Source organism: Myxine glutinosa, chromosome 4 (genome assembly GCF_964187855.1).
Source record: "Myxine glutinosa chromosome 4, kmMyxGlut1.1, whole genome shotgun sequence".
Classification (NCBI taxonomy): Eukaryota; Metazoa; Chordata; class Myxini; order Myxiniformes; family Myxinidae; genus Myxine; species Myxine glutinosa.
Window position 1 is genome coordinate 213,638,345 of NC_136264.1, and position 14,220 is coordinate 213,652,564.

Here is a 14,220-nt window from a genome sequence, read left to right on the forward strand (position 1 = left end):
CTTCTTCCACCATCTTTAGCCAAGTCTTTCTCGGTCTTCCCCGTCCTCTACTTCCTTCTACATTCATTTCCATCACTCTTCTCAACCAGTCACTTTCATCCTTCCTCAACACATGACCAAACCATCTCAACCTGTTCCTCTTCACAGCATCAATCACAGGCTCTATTCCCATCATCTTTCGCAATTCATCATTTGTCTTCCTCTCTCTCAACGACACTCCGCACATCCACCGAACCATTCGCACTTCCACCCTTTCCAGCCTTCGTTGCTGCTCTACATTCATGACCCATGTCTCGCTCCCAGAAATCATAATCTCAGTTCCTCAGTTCACTCAGTTCCCGAAAAATAACACTTCTCACACATGCAGCATACACCTTTCCCTTCAGCTTCAACGACACTCCCCTCATCAGCACGCCACTCAGTTCCCGAAACTTCTTCCATGCACATCTCACTCTTGCAACCGTTGCCGAGTCTGATCCACCTTCTCCATTCAGCATGTCTCCGAGGTAGCAAAATGTTTTCACACCTTCCAGCTTCACGCCGTCTCCAAGATCCAACTCAACATTTCCTCCATCTGCAGCTCCCTCTGTGCACACCTTACATTTGAATGTAGCTGCCACACTGGTTAATGACCCTCTCAGACCACTGCATTTTTGATGAACCCACTCAGCGCACATTGTACATTGAATGGAGTTCACTCCGACACCCTTCCTGCACATAGCACACGGCCACTTCCCAGTTCTTTCCACCTCACCACATGCTTTACCACTTGCCATCACCTTCGTCTTTCCTATATTCACCTTCAGACCTTTTGTCTCCATACATTCCTTCCACTTGTTCATCTTTTCCTTCAGTGCATCCATGCTTTCCGCAATCAACAACAGATCATCTGCATACAACAACTCCCACGGTAAACCCTCCTTTACATTCTGAGCCAGCACCTCCATCACAGCTACAAATAGTAGTGGACTTAGTACCGACCCCTGATGCACTCCCACCTTCACCTCAAACTCACCACTGTTCCCGTCCTTCGTCCTTACAGCTGTGCGCGCTCTTTTGTACATTTCCATAACTACTCTGATCAACCATTCCTCCACTCTTAACTTCCTCAATGACCATGTCAATACTTCACATGGAACCCTATCGAATGCTTTCTCCAGATCGACAAACCCAAGAAACAACTTCTTCCTCTTCTCCATGTACTTCTCCTGCAACTGCCTCACAATAAGAAGCGCGTTTGTCGTTCCTCTTCCTGGCATAAATCCAAACTGCATTTCGTCGATCTTCACGTTCTTCCTTATCCTCCTCTCCAACACCCTTTCCAATACCTTCATTCCATGCTCCAATAACTTTATCGCTCGGTACGAGCCACACTCCAGAGGGTCACCTTTCCCCTTGTATAGAGGGACGAGGGTACTCAGTTCCCAATCCACTGGAATGCGGCCTTCTTTCACCACCAGATTACAGATCTCTATCATTCTCTTCACACCCCAACTTCCTGTTGTCTTCAACATATCTCCCACAACTCCCGTCGGCCCTCCCGCTTTTCTACTCTTCAACTGGATGAAAATTGATTTTAGAAATGTGGCCTATGTTGACCTCAAAAATACTTGGTGGTTCAATTCAGTGACCAGATATGCAAGTCCTCTTCAAATTTCAGTTCAATCGGATGAAAATTGAGGATTTTAGAAATTTAGCAAAGTTGGTGACCTTTGGCCTATGACCTTTTGATCCCAAAAACAATAGGCTTCTTGCTTTTGACCAACTCTACCATTTGGTGAAGTTTCGTGAAGATCGGTTGAAAATTGTGACCTGTAGGCCGGTGACAAACACACAGACAGAGAGACAGAACCACAAACACAACCGACCAATACGCTTGAAAAATCTTCGATTTTGCAAGTAACAAACAAACGGACCCAAATGCAATACGCTCTCTGACGAGGGTAAAAAGATTGTGGACTCACTAGGAAAATGTAAACCTCAAAATCCCAGTACGAAAAGTCCGAGGAATACTCAAATACTCAAAAATTGGCACAAATTTTAAAACAAAACCGAATTGGAAGCACACAGCAAACGCACAGACAGCAAATAAACAGCAAAACGACTGGGAGAACTTATTTTTGAGGAAATGATCAGAGACGAAAATCGGAATGACCGCTGAAGCTCGAGGAACCGGGAATCTGAGCCTTTTCCCTCTTACACGCCTTAAAACTTCACCCACACCTCTTCCTGAGGAGCCGTGGGACAGGCCTCGCTCAGTAAATAAATAACATTTTAAACATTCATCCAACTTGGATTCGCAAACAATTGAGGTGTCATTTGAATTGCACCGACGCTTGTTGCTAAGTAACCCTCTGAGGCCTTGAAGATGGGCAACATCGATAACCAGGTTTTAATGGAGTCTTTTTTTAATGCAACATTATTATAATTATTTCCCAACAGTATTTTTTAAAAACGATTCTCCATTTTGATACAAACAAAACCTTGGGTAAACATGAAGTATAAATTGTTTTAAAGTACATGCATTAAAAAGGTACCCACAATCCCACATGCAACATCGACGCAAGAAGTGATCACCGAGCAAGTTCACAATAAAAACGATAATATACAAATCATCATCCACAAACTCTTCCAGGTATGTGAACTCCGCACTGTAACACGTGGTTTGGTAAAATGCAAAACGATCACTCCCTTGATACGTAACAACATGACGCCTCTTTCATTGATCCCAAAAGGATGGGAAAGGAATATTCCTCCACAGGGGAAAAAGGGTCATTTACAATACACCAAACACGAGGTGCCGACTCGGAATGAGCGTAAGCTGATGTGCACCGTTGACCTAAAGAAGAAAAAAAAACCTGAGGACTTGCAGGCTCGCAATGGAACACCTGCAGGCCCGTCAGCCAAGCACCATGGAACACATGCCTGCTCATGAGCCAAGCACCATAGAACACGCGTGGGCCCATGAGCCAAGTCAAGCAAAATGAAACACATGCAACCTGCATTAGAGCAGTTTTGATGTACGGTAGTGAGACATGGGGTGGGTAGAAGATAACTGAAGAATAGCCAGGACCGAACTAAGGTCGACGAGATGAATGGGTGCGGGAACACTAAAGGATAAGCAGCATAGTGTGGTCATAAGAAAGAAGCTCAAATCCAGTCGTACTGAGAAAGGGAAGATTGAAGTGGTTTGGCCATGTGGTGAGAAAGGGAAAAGATGAGTCTGTTGAGAAAGTCACTGGCTTAGTGGAGAGGTGCCAACAGCCGACCAACCCCTAATATGGGGAACTGGAGGGCTTGCGGTCTCATGGGCCAAGCAAAATGGAGAACACCTGCAGACTCGTGAGCCAATCAAAATGGAGGGCTTGCGGTCTCATGGGCCAAGCAAAATGGAGAACACCTGCAGACTCGTGAGCCAAGCAAAATGGAGGGCTTGCGGTCTCATGGGCCAAGCAAAATGGAGGGCTTGCGGTCTCATGGGCCAAGCAAAATGGAGGGCTTGCGGTCTCATGGGCCAAGCAAAATGGAGGGCTTGCGGTCTCATGGGCCAAGCAAAATGGAGGGCTTGAGGTCTCATGAGCCAAGAAATATGGAACATCTACAGGCTCGCAAACCAAAAAAAATGGAGTGTGGTTTCATGAGCCTAGAGCAGCTGGATGTTGTCTTTGTGCACTAGGCCGATCTTGCCATTGATGGTGGCGCGTACCCATTCGCTATCCACGGTGTTTTGCACTGCAAGAAAGCACAAATAAACAAGAGTGATCATTACTTTGCAATACATGTCTCCTATCAAGTTTCAGATCAATATCAGTAAACACATTCCTTTATTTGGGCGGTATCCCTCACATACCCCACACATGAGCACTAGTTATGGGTTTTTTGGCAGTGTAAGCTCGCCGAGGGAGGCCGTGTTTGATGCTAAAAAAGAAAGAAAAGAATCCGATGTACATACATGAAGCAAAAAAAAATGCATATAGCTTATGTGCACATATTATATATCTTGAGAAAAATGCCAGGGGCATAAAAAAAGGCCCCTTTATGTGGTATGTGCTGCGTCGCAAACTATAGAAAATAATGGACATTCTTGGGGAAAAATACCAGGGACATAGAAAAGGCCCCGTTATATGAGATGTGCCACATGGCAAAGTATAGAAAAGAAGGAATATTCTATAGCTTATAGAAAATGGCGATCAATAGAATAGAAGGGACATTCAGGAAATCTCGTGTGCATGCTGGACTACCCTCGTGTTCTTAGGAGGAACCAAGTAATGCTCTAGAAAAGTTCATATAAAGGGGTGCCAATTTGATTCATACACCTGCATGAAGCAATTTGCAATCCAGTTACAGAATGTGCCCATAATGCCTATACTAATTAATTAATGATACAATTTGTTGCTTATAATGTGTACACACATCACGCTTGTCCCGAATAATTCATCACACCCAACAAGTCTGTAATTGGTTGGTACATAGTACATACTAACTTCTGTTTTTTTTAACAAATTAATCACACACATGCACATTATCTTACACGTTTTCATTTTGTTTTGTTTTGAATGAGTTTACGTTTGTTTTCACATTCATATACAACACACACGTTTGTGTTTTCTTTTTCAAGGTACACACAAAAAAAAAAAAAAAATTCCTTTACATACTGACGGGTTTTTAACATATATGTAGGGCGCCCCTTTATATGAACTTTTCTGGAGCATTACTTGGTTCCTCCTAAGAACACAAGGGTAGTCCAGCATGCACACCAGATTTTTTGAATGCCCCATATTTTATATTGTTTGGCATTTTCTATAAGCTATAGAATGTCCCTTCTTTTCTATACTTTGCCACATACCGTATAAAGGGGCCTTTTCTATGCCCCTGGCACATTTCCAAAGAATGTCCTTCATTTTCTATGGCCACATAAAGTGGCCCTCACAACAACAGATGAAAACGTACATGGAGACATCACATACATCAATTAAATAACACCAATTAAAAACCAACCTATTTTTAGCGGTCTGTATGGGGGCCCGCCCCTAATTTTATGGGGGTTTGGAGGGTGGGCTTCGCCTCTGAGCCAAGCATAAACTATAGCATTTAGGTGGAATTTGTTTCGAAATCCGTTAACTAGACGTATTGGCCGATGTATATTCCAAGTTTCAGCTAGTTTCAATGTATAGTCCTTGAGATATGAGCACCAACACATTTTGGGCGGACGGACAGACACAAACGTGATTTCGAGGGTTTTCTAAATACAACTCAAGAATGCAGAAACCGACGTTCGTGAAATTTGGATCAAATTACCTCGACGTATAAAGCATTCACTTTTGAAATTTGCAGCCGATTTTGTCGAGTGGAAGCCGAGAAATTAAAGTTGCACACAGAGAAATTATCCCACATAAAGGGAGGGGTGCTTTGTGCCTCACTTGATTTGATACCTGGGATCATTCCAATTGTGAGCCTGGTGTTTGGCTTAGTGGTTCGGGTGCCGGCTTTGGATCCTAGGTTCGAATCCTGGAATGATCGCCAGGGGGGTTGACTCAGCCTGTCATCCTTCCGAGGTCGGCAAATTGAGTACCAGTTCACTGGTAATTCCCTGTGTGTCGCAAGAGGCGACTAACAGGGTTGGCGGCAAGAAGGGCATCCGGCCATAAAACATTGCTGCATAAAGGGGACCACTGTTCCCAAAAAAGGCCAATTCCTGCTCTGCGGGGAAAAATGGCCTCTAAAGGTGATTCTTCTATTCCAATTGCACTGTACCATGGACTAACACCCATGCCTAAGGCCTGAGGCCTACCAATCTGCGCTGCTTCATTTGGGGTGGAGTCAGGCCAGCTGTCCAGCCAATGGGTGTAAAGCAGTAGGGTGGGGTCACAGCAGCTAACAACTAACCCATATACAGTCACGTGAAAAAGTAAGTACACCCCATGTAATGTTTTGACTTTTTCAACATATTTCAACATACAGCTACTTGATCTTCATTTCAACAATATTGACAGATAAAAGTGATATAATATAACAAATATCATGAAACATTTACATTTTGTAGTCCATTGTACAATTTAAATAAACATAAATGCAAATTTCGCATGTTGAAAAAGTAAGTACACCCCGACATTTATCACTACTTCAAATACCTAAAATTAGAATCAGGTGCACCAGCTCAGGTGCAAATGATTAGAACATCGTTAGAGAGGATCTTGGAGGAACCTGTCTTATTTAAACCTCAGACATTTAGTTTGGTTTGCTCTTTGTTGTTGAAGTGTGCGGTGTCACCATGCCTCGATCAAAAGAGCTCTCTGAGGCCTTCAGAAAGAAGGTTATAGATGCCTACGAGTCTGGGAAGGGATTTAAAAAGATCTCCAAACAATTTGAAATCAATCATTCGACTGTCCGGAAGATTATCCACAAGTGGAGAAGATACCAAACTGCCAACTTGTTCAGGCCAGGCCGCCCCAGCAAGTTCAGCCCGAGAGCAGACCGCAATATGCTGAAAGAAGTCTCTGAGAACCCCAGAATGTCATCATGGGACCGACAGGTAGCTCTTGCCACTGTTGATGTCAAAGTGCACGAGTCTACCATTAGAAAGAGGCTGCACAAATTTGATCGACATGGGAGGTGTGCCAGGGGGAAACCTTTGCTGTCCAGAAAGAACATCAGGGCAAGACTAAAGTTTGCCAATGAACACCTCGGCAAAGACCAGCACTTCTGGAACAATGTGCTCTGTGCTATTATGGACAGATGAGTCAAAGGTAGAGCTATTTGGCCACAGTACCAGAAGGTATTTTTGGCAAAAACCAAAGATAGCATTTGACCACAAGAACCTGATACCAACTGTAAAGCATGGTGGTGGAAATATTATGGTTTGGGGCAGCTTTGCTGCATCAGGGCCTGGGCAGCTCACCATCATATAATCCACTATGAATTCTTCATTGTACCAGAGGGTGCTTGAGGATAATGTGAGGCCCTCTGTCGGGAAGTTGAAGCTCAACCGAAGGTGGACCTTGCAACATGACAATGACCCTAAACGTACCAGTAAATCCACCAAGGAATGGCTGAAAAGAAAGAAATGGAGGGTTCTGGAATGGCCAAGGCAAAGCCCGGATCTAAATCCCATCGAGATGTTGTGGGGGGATTTGAAACGAGCTGTGCATGCAAGAAACCCCTCAAACATCACACAGCTGAAAGAATTCTGCATGGAGGAGTGGGAAAAATTTCTCCCAGTCGATGTCAGAGACTGGTAGACAGTTATAAGAAACGCCTACTTGAGGTTGTTTCTGCCAAAGGGGGCAATACCACCTATTAGAGCCAAGGGTGTACTTACTTTTTCCACATGCGAAATTTACATTTATGTTTATTTAAATTATACAATGGACTACAAAATGTAAATGTTTCATGATATTTGTTATATTATATCACCTTTATCGATCAATATTGTTGAAATGAAGATCAAATAGCTGTATGTTGAAATATGTGGACAAAGTCAAACCTTTACATGAGGTGTACTTACTTTTTCCCGAGACTGTATAGTATGATATTTTTAAGTTCAAAAAGGGCACAACTCCGTGAAAATTTGGCGAAATGCCCCGAAACCCAAACTTGCTTTGTGTCCTATTATAATAAAGCCATGTACCAAGTTTCATTTGAAATGAAAACCACAAATGGGACAGACAGAGCAAACCTATGGTCTCATTCAGGTAGGGGACTAATAATTAAGCCAACTCAGAAACCTCGGCTCAGAGGAATCCAGGATGTGTGCCTCAGCCGATGGGGAGAAAGAAAAAAAATCCAACACCTGGATTTAAGGAATTTTTTGGACAAATCAATCATGAGGTTACACTTTAATCATTCCTTACTCTGGGAGCAAGTGCTAGCATATAATATACATCGAGTTGTCTGTTGTTGGCCTCAAGACAGAAGTTAAAGGCAGTGCTTTGGCCAAGGTACCAGTGTGTATGGGTATGGTAGCATTATGGGGTATTTAACATCTGAGTACAAGCACATGGGATAGCCACTCTCAATGGCAGAGACACCCTGCCAGCGAAGTCGGGGATCTTATTGTTTCAGGAAGTGAACGGAAATGAGAGTTCAAAGGTAAGCGAATCGGGCAACTACAACTACGGAATATCACACGTTTGAGGTTGTTTAGTAAAACCAATTTCATGACGATGCGCTCCATCTCAATAAAAAAATAGAATTCCAAGTTTTGAACATTGGTACTTCTCTCGAGACCTTCCGAGCTCATGTGCGCAACGTCTTGTCCATACAAACTGTGTTCATGCAACTCACCGTTAATCAGGATGTCACCTTGGCAGAAACACAACAAACTGCTCCTGTCCGTCTGATAGTCAAAAAGAGCCCGTGCTCTTCTGCAACGTCACAAGAAGCACGAATTAGAACAAGTCGCAAGGTTCGGGAAAGAAACAGGAAGAGGCCGTTTGGCCCTTCACACGTATGTTACACACAATCTGCTATTTACATCAGGGCTTGAAGATTGCAAGTAAATCAAACATGTCTGTTGGGATTGGGGAAGAAGGAGGGGGAGAGCGTTGTGGGGAAGGAGATGAAAATTCATGTGACAAACGGATGGTGTTGGGCTAGCGGCTAGGGTGCCGGCTTGGGATCCTAAGATCCTGGGTTCGAATCCCGGTCGATCGCTGAATTAACGCCTGGGGGGTTGACTCAGCCTGTCATCCTTCCGAGGTCGGCAAATTGAGTACCAGCTCACTGGTAATTCCCTGTTTGTCGTTAACGGCGGCGAAAAGGGTTGGCGTCAGGAAGGGCATCCGGCCGTAAAACATTGCTTCAAAAAGGGGACCAAAAAAACAACAACAACCACGGTTCCCGAAAAAGGCCAACCCCCGCTTTGCGGGGAAAAATGGCCTCTAAAGGTGGTTATATTTTTAAACGGATGGCATTTACACTCCGAAATAAAAATTGGCTGGGCATCCATCAGCCTGAGGGTGTGATGACATCTGAGAGTTTCAACCTGGAAAGGCCAAAGCTCGTCTGTAGAGAAGATTTCAAACCGGAACCCAAAATGAGACCTCCGGACGCAGGGAATGATTGCTCCACGTAACGTGACCCATAAAGAGACCGGCAGGAATAAAATAAAATCGCCTTGCATTTCAACTTGTACGGTATCCTTATTGTTTCCTTCCCAGGTGTCCATTGCAAACGTTATTAGAGAACTGCAGTGGTATCCGAACCACATAGGTATAGCAAGTACCTGGATTGCAGGGAAGGACGGTTATTTTTGGACTCGTACATTTGGGTTCTTGAGCTCACTCTGTCGGATAAAAGCCACCTTCATGAAGCAAATAGTATGTTAACGGCAGGTGTGCAATAACACAAAGTAAAAGTTTCCAAAATGATCACAAGTACAATGAGTAACGAGCAATAACTCACTTATTGGGTACTTGACCATCACTTTCACTCCTCACGTGCATGCGTGGTTTAGCGACAGGTGGAGCGACAGGTTGTGTGGAAGAAGAAACCACGGGTGGTGCAGGTGGTGGGATTGCAGGATGTACGTGGGGTGGGGCTGCATGAGGTACGTGGGGTGAGGCTGCAGGAGGTATGTGGGGTGAGGCTGCAGAAGGTAAGTGGGGTGAGCCTGCAGGAGGTACGTGGGGCGAGGCAGCGGGTGAAGCTGTGTGGGACTCATCCGGCAATCGTGGTCCAGGCCCTTCAAATTCACGATCCGACGGTAGGACTTGACTGGGCAGTGGACCCGGTTGGCCCGGACGTGCCGTAGAGCCGTTCCGAGCAAAGAAAGACGTATTGTCCCCTATCAAATGTGGCAAAGAGATGTAACGAACATGTGTTACTTGCAATGTTTAAGGGAATGCTGCGTCATGTTAAAAATATCTCTACCTTTTTGCCACTGACTCCTGTGGTGAGGCAGTTGCCTCAAACAACTTGCCTTCTCTTCCAACAACATCTGTCCAACCACAAGGTTGAACTTTCAACAATTCTGTGTTTGCTTCCAAATCCTGTTCCTGTCCCCATCCTACTCTGTCACACTCAACTGCTCCGGGACTCTGCGTCTTTTGCACCTGAGGTGGTAGAGAGGTAACCCTCAACTTTTACTCTGCAACTGGACCGGATTTTTTTTTTTTTTTTTGTAAACAAGATCGAGGCTCGTGGAAGAGCTAACAATCACATGCAAAAAAAATCAAACAGACACATAAAACATATAATAAGGGGAGCGGTAGACAAGATGGGGAGACAGGGGGAAGCACACAAACGCAACATTTGAGAGCAGGGACATTGAGAGATCTGTGGGAGGGCTTGGGGGGAGGTGGGAGAGGTATAAAACATGGGCACTGCAAGGACTTCCAGGAAAGAGGTTGGTATTTCAAAAAAGTGGATTTGGGGTGAATTAGCGTGGGAAGAAAATATCAAGGTTTTGGATGGGGAAAGATAAGAGATGGTGGTGAACAGCTGTTTTAAAGACCTGGAGGGAGGAGTGGGATTGAATGGAGTGGGGGAGTTTGTTCCAGAGGCGGGAGAAAAGAGGAATGAAAGAGTGAAGGTGAGCAGAGAGCCTAGATTTCGGCAGTTTAACCATCAGAGGGTTGCAGGCAGATCTTGTGCGACCTGTAGGAATATTTGGGGGACAAAGCACAGAGCTGGGGGAGCAAGGCCGGCGAGGAGTCGGGAGAAGAGAGAAAGACCACCAACTTGCCTGCGGTGAGTGAGTGAAAGGCCCTCGGAGTTAGCTTCATCGTGGGAGATTCGAATGATTCGGAAAGCTTTGGTTTCAACAGCGTGAAGCCGAGCTAGGTGTGAGGCAGGAGCACCGGCCCAGAGGGGAGAACAGTATTCCATTGAGCTGCGGATGAAAGCCTTGTATGTGGTGAGGAGCTCAAGTGTGCCAAGGAAGTAGTTCGCACGACGGACGATGCCCAGTCGGCGACTGGCTTTGGAGGCCAGCTTGGAAATGTGGTTTTCTCAGGAAATATCATGGCAGATAGTGAGACCCAAAAGCTTGAGTGACAGAACTTCTTGGAGAGGATTGTTGAGAAAGTAGATGGGAGGGTTCTCCAGTCGGTCTTTTCAGAGAGACATCGTAAGAGTGAGATTTGTCAGGATTGAAAGACATGTTCCACTTGTTTGAACAGTCTGTGATTTTGTCCAGGTCTGCAGAGAGTGAGGAGGCTGCAGACTGCCGATCTGAGGGATGAGGAATGGAGCGGCAGAGAGTGGAGTCATCAGCAAAGAGATAGGATTTCCCAGGGAGTCGGATAGATCATTGACGAAGACCAGAAAAAGCACAGGGCCCAGAACACTGCCTTGGGGAACTCCAGCCTGAACAGGCAGGGGGAGATGAGAGAAATCCATTCAGGGCCACACGTTGACTACGACCAGAGAGGAAGTCCGCAAGCCATGCATGGAGATTTCCATGGATACCATGGGAAGAGAGTTTGGAGAGCAGAGCGGGGTGCCAGACCGTATCGAAGGTACAATATATGTCAAGGGAGACAGCTCTGATTTCCTGTTTGGCATTGAGGACCTCCATCCATTGTTGAGACAGCAGAAGCAGCATGTCCAGAGTGGAGTGACCTGGTCTGAAACCAAATTGATGATCAGAGATCAAGCCATTGGAGAAGGGGAAGGATTTGATATCCGAAGCAATGATAGATTCCATGACTTTGCTGATAATTGGGAGCAGGCTGATTGGTCTGTAGTTGGAAGGATCTGTTTTTGCACCTTTTTGTGTAAAGCGGTGATGTTTGCCGATTTTCAAACTGATGGCAGATGACCTTGAGCAAAAGAGTGGGTAAAGAGAACAAAGAGAGGGCGAGATAGAGCGGCAGAGCAGGATTTTAGGACCCGTGGGCTGATGCCGTCTGGTCCAGTTGCAGAATCAGAGTCGAGGTTTGACAGAAACTTCTCCACCTTGTCAGGAGAGAAGGATACAGAGTCCAGGAGCAGCTGGGTACGACTGGGTAAGGTTGGTACAGAGAGAGTTGGGTTTGGGACACAAGATTTTGAGGCAAACACAGAGTTGACGCATTCGGCTTTGTCACGTGCGGTGTCAACTGTGTAGCCATTTGAGGTAAGGGAGGGGATGGAGGGGGAACAAACACCAGAAACAGATTTGACCAGACACTACCAGGATTTGGAGGAAGGAGACAGGTTTGAGAGTTCATTCTTGAGTGTGGAGAGGTAGTGCTTCCTGGCACTCCTGAGGGTAGACACACACTTGTTCCGAGCTTGGTGGAAGGAACTGAGATTGCCTTCAGTTGGATTTGCTTTCCAAGAGGCAAAGGCAAGTTGTTTCAGGGCAACTGCCTCACCACAAGATTCATTGTACCATGGATGGGAGGAAGGGTATGACAACTGAAGACGAGATGGGATAAATCTGTGCATGAGAGAGAGCAATTTACTTTGGAAGAATTCCCAGGAAGAGTTGATGTCAGAGGCAGTAGAGATGGGAGACCAGTCCAGATGATTGATGGCTGCTTGAGGACCGTGCCAGTCGGCCTGAGTGAAATGCCAGACTCGTCGACGCTGAGGAGGCTCTCTGAGAATGGCCAGAGAGATGTCCACTTTATCAAGCACATGATCAGAAGAACCGATTGTTGCAGAAGAAGAGCAGCAGACATTAGCAGGGAAGTTTGTCATAACCAAGTCTAGAAGAGAAGATACTCCATTGACTGAGATCCGGGTCGGGAAATTGACAGAGTGTGTCAGTCCCAATGAGTCGCAGAAGTCCTTTGCTGAGATGCCATGGCTGGTGAGAGGAACCCACATCCAGCCAGCTGGCATGATGACAGTTGAAGTCGCCACATATGAGGAAGAGAGAGTTGGGATGAGTGGATAGAAGTTGGTCCATGTTGTTAGACAGCGATATGTAAATTGAGTCATCACTGTTTGGAGGACGGTGCAGAACACATTTTAACAAAAGGTGGGAGCGAAGGGGAAGCCGTAGCCAGAAGTACTCCTGGGGGTGAGGTGGAGAGAGGGCAGTGCAAGGAGAGTGAGGAAGAGAGTTTTTGATAAAGATTGCAACCCCACCACCAGGACGAGGCTCAGGTCTATCATACCGGAGGAGGGAGTAACCAGGAAGAGATATTAAGAAATCAGAGACATCTTGAAGGAGGAAAGTTTCTGTTAAGCAGATCAAGTCTGGATTGTCAGAAGCAACCTGAATGGAGAGATCAATCAGGTTTGAGCGAAGGCCCCGGATGTTTGAGGTCCATACCGTTAATGAGGAGAGAGGGGGGAGCATCGGTTGCAGGACAGGGGAGGGGTAGGGTCAGATGAAGGATGAGAGGGGGAGGTAGGGAGAGCAGTTGATAGAGTGTCAGAGATTACAGAAGAGTTACAAGAAAGGGAAGGATGAGGATGACGAAAGGTTTGATGGTGATGGGATGAGGCACAGTGAGGGGTTGTTTGAGGGGAGGCAGAGGAGGGTAGAATGTTGGAGGAGGTGGAGGTATGAGATATAAGTGAGACGAAGTGGGAAGGAGGCAGCTTTGAGGAGGAGGGGGGAGAATTGGAGAAAGATGGTCGGGGGGGGGGGGGGGGGGAGGAGATTTGAAGGGGAGGGGTTGGGGGGAGTTTTGAAGGGGAGGGGGGAGTTTAGGAGGGGAGGGGCGATGGGGGAGAATTGAAAGGGCGGCGGGAGGAGGGGATTTAGGAGGGGAGGGGCGATGGGGGATAATTGAAAGGGAGGGGGGAGGAGGGAGTTTAGGAGGGGAGGTGTGAGGAGGGAGTTTAGAAAGTGGATGATTAATGAAAAACGAACATCGATAACAAATTGGGTTTATTGTGATTTTCAAATCAGAGATCTGTTTAACCCTTTGAGTACGGATGACGTCCAGTGCCGCAACCCATGAAAAAGTTTTGTGTACGGATGACGTTACTACACGTCATCGACTTTACCTATAAATAGATCATCAGTACGTGGTTGCATTCCCGTACCAAAATGCCAAATTAATCCCGTTTCATCCAAATTTCCGGGGTATTTTCATCCAAAAAAAAAATCCCGTACTCAAAGGGTTAAAAACGACAGAGGAGGGGTGGAATAAAGGTGAGTTTAGAGAATGTAGTGAGGAAGAATTGTAAGATTGAATTTTTTTTGGAAGTGAAATGAATTGTGGAGGAAATTGATAAAAGCCTTTTAAATAGGAAGAAAAACAGCGTGTTGTGATATACCACTGAATAAAACACTGCAGGGGAAAGTTTAAACATATTTAAATAATATTTAAACAA

General features: G+C 45.6%; 1 protein-coding gene across 3 annotated transcripts in view; it reads right to left on the reverse strand.

The window, feature by feature from the left end:
* Positions 1 to 2,489: 2,489 nt before the first annotated feature.
* Positions 2,490 to 14,220, reverse strand: part of LOC137425699 (rho GTPase-activating protein 26) — a 117,883-nt gene continuing 106,152 nt past the window's right edge. For 2 of the 3 annotated variants that reach the window (XM_068114387.2, XM_068114388.2), the window contains 4 exons: positions 9,403 to 9,784; positions 9,224 to 9,283; positions 8,284 to 8,363; positions 2,490 to 3,732 (listed from right to left, as the gene is read on the reverse strand). In XM_068114387.2, coding sequence (XP_067970488.2) covers positions 3,644 to 3,732; positions 8,284 to 8,363; positions 9,224 to 9,283; positions 9,403 to 9,784 — 611 coding nt within the window. In that variant the 3' untranslated portion in view covers positions 2,490 to 3,643. The remainder of the gene's footprint in view (positions 3,733 to 8,283; positions 8,364 to 9,223; positions 9,284 to 9,402; positions 9,785 to 14,220) is intronic. The other variant, XM_068114389.2, reaches the window with a different exon arrangement.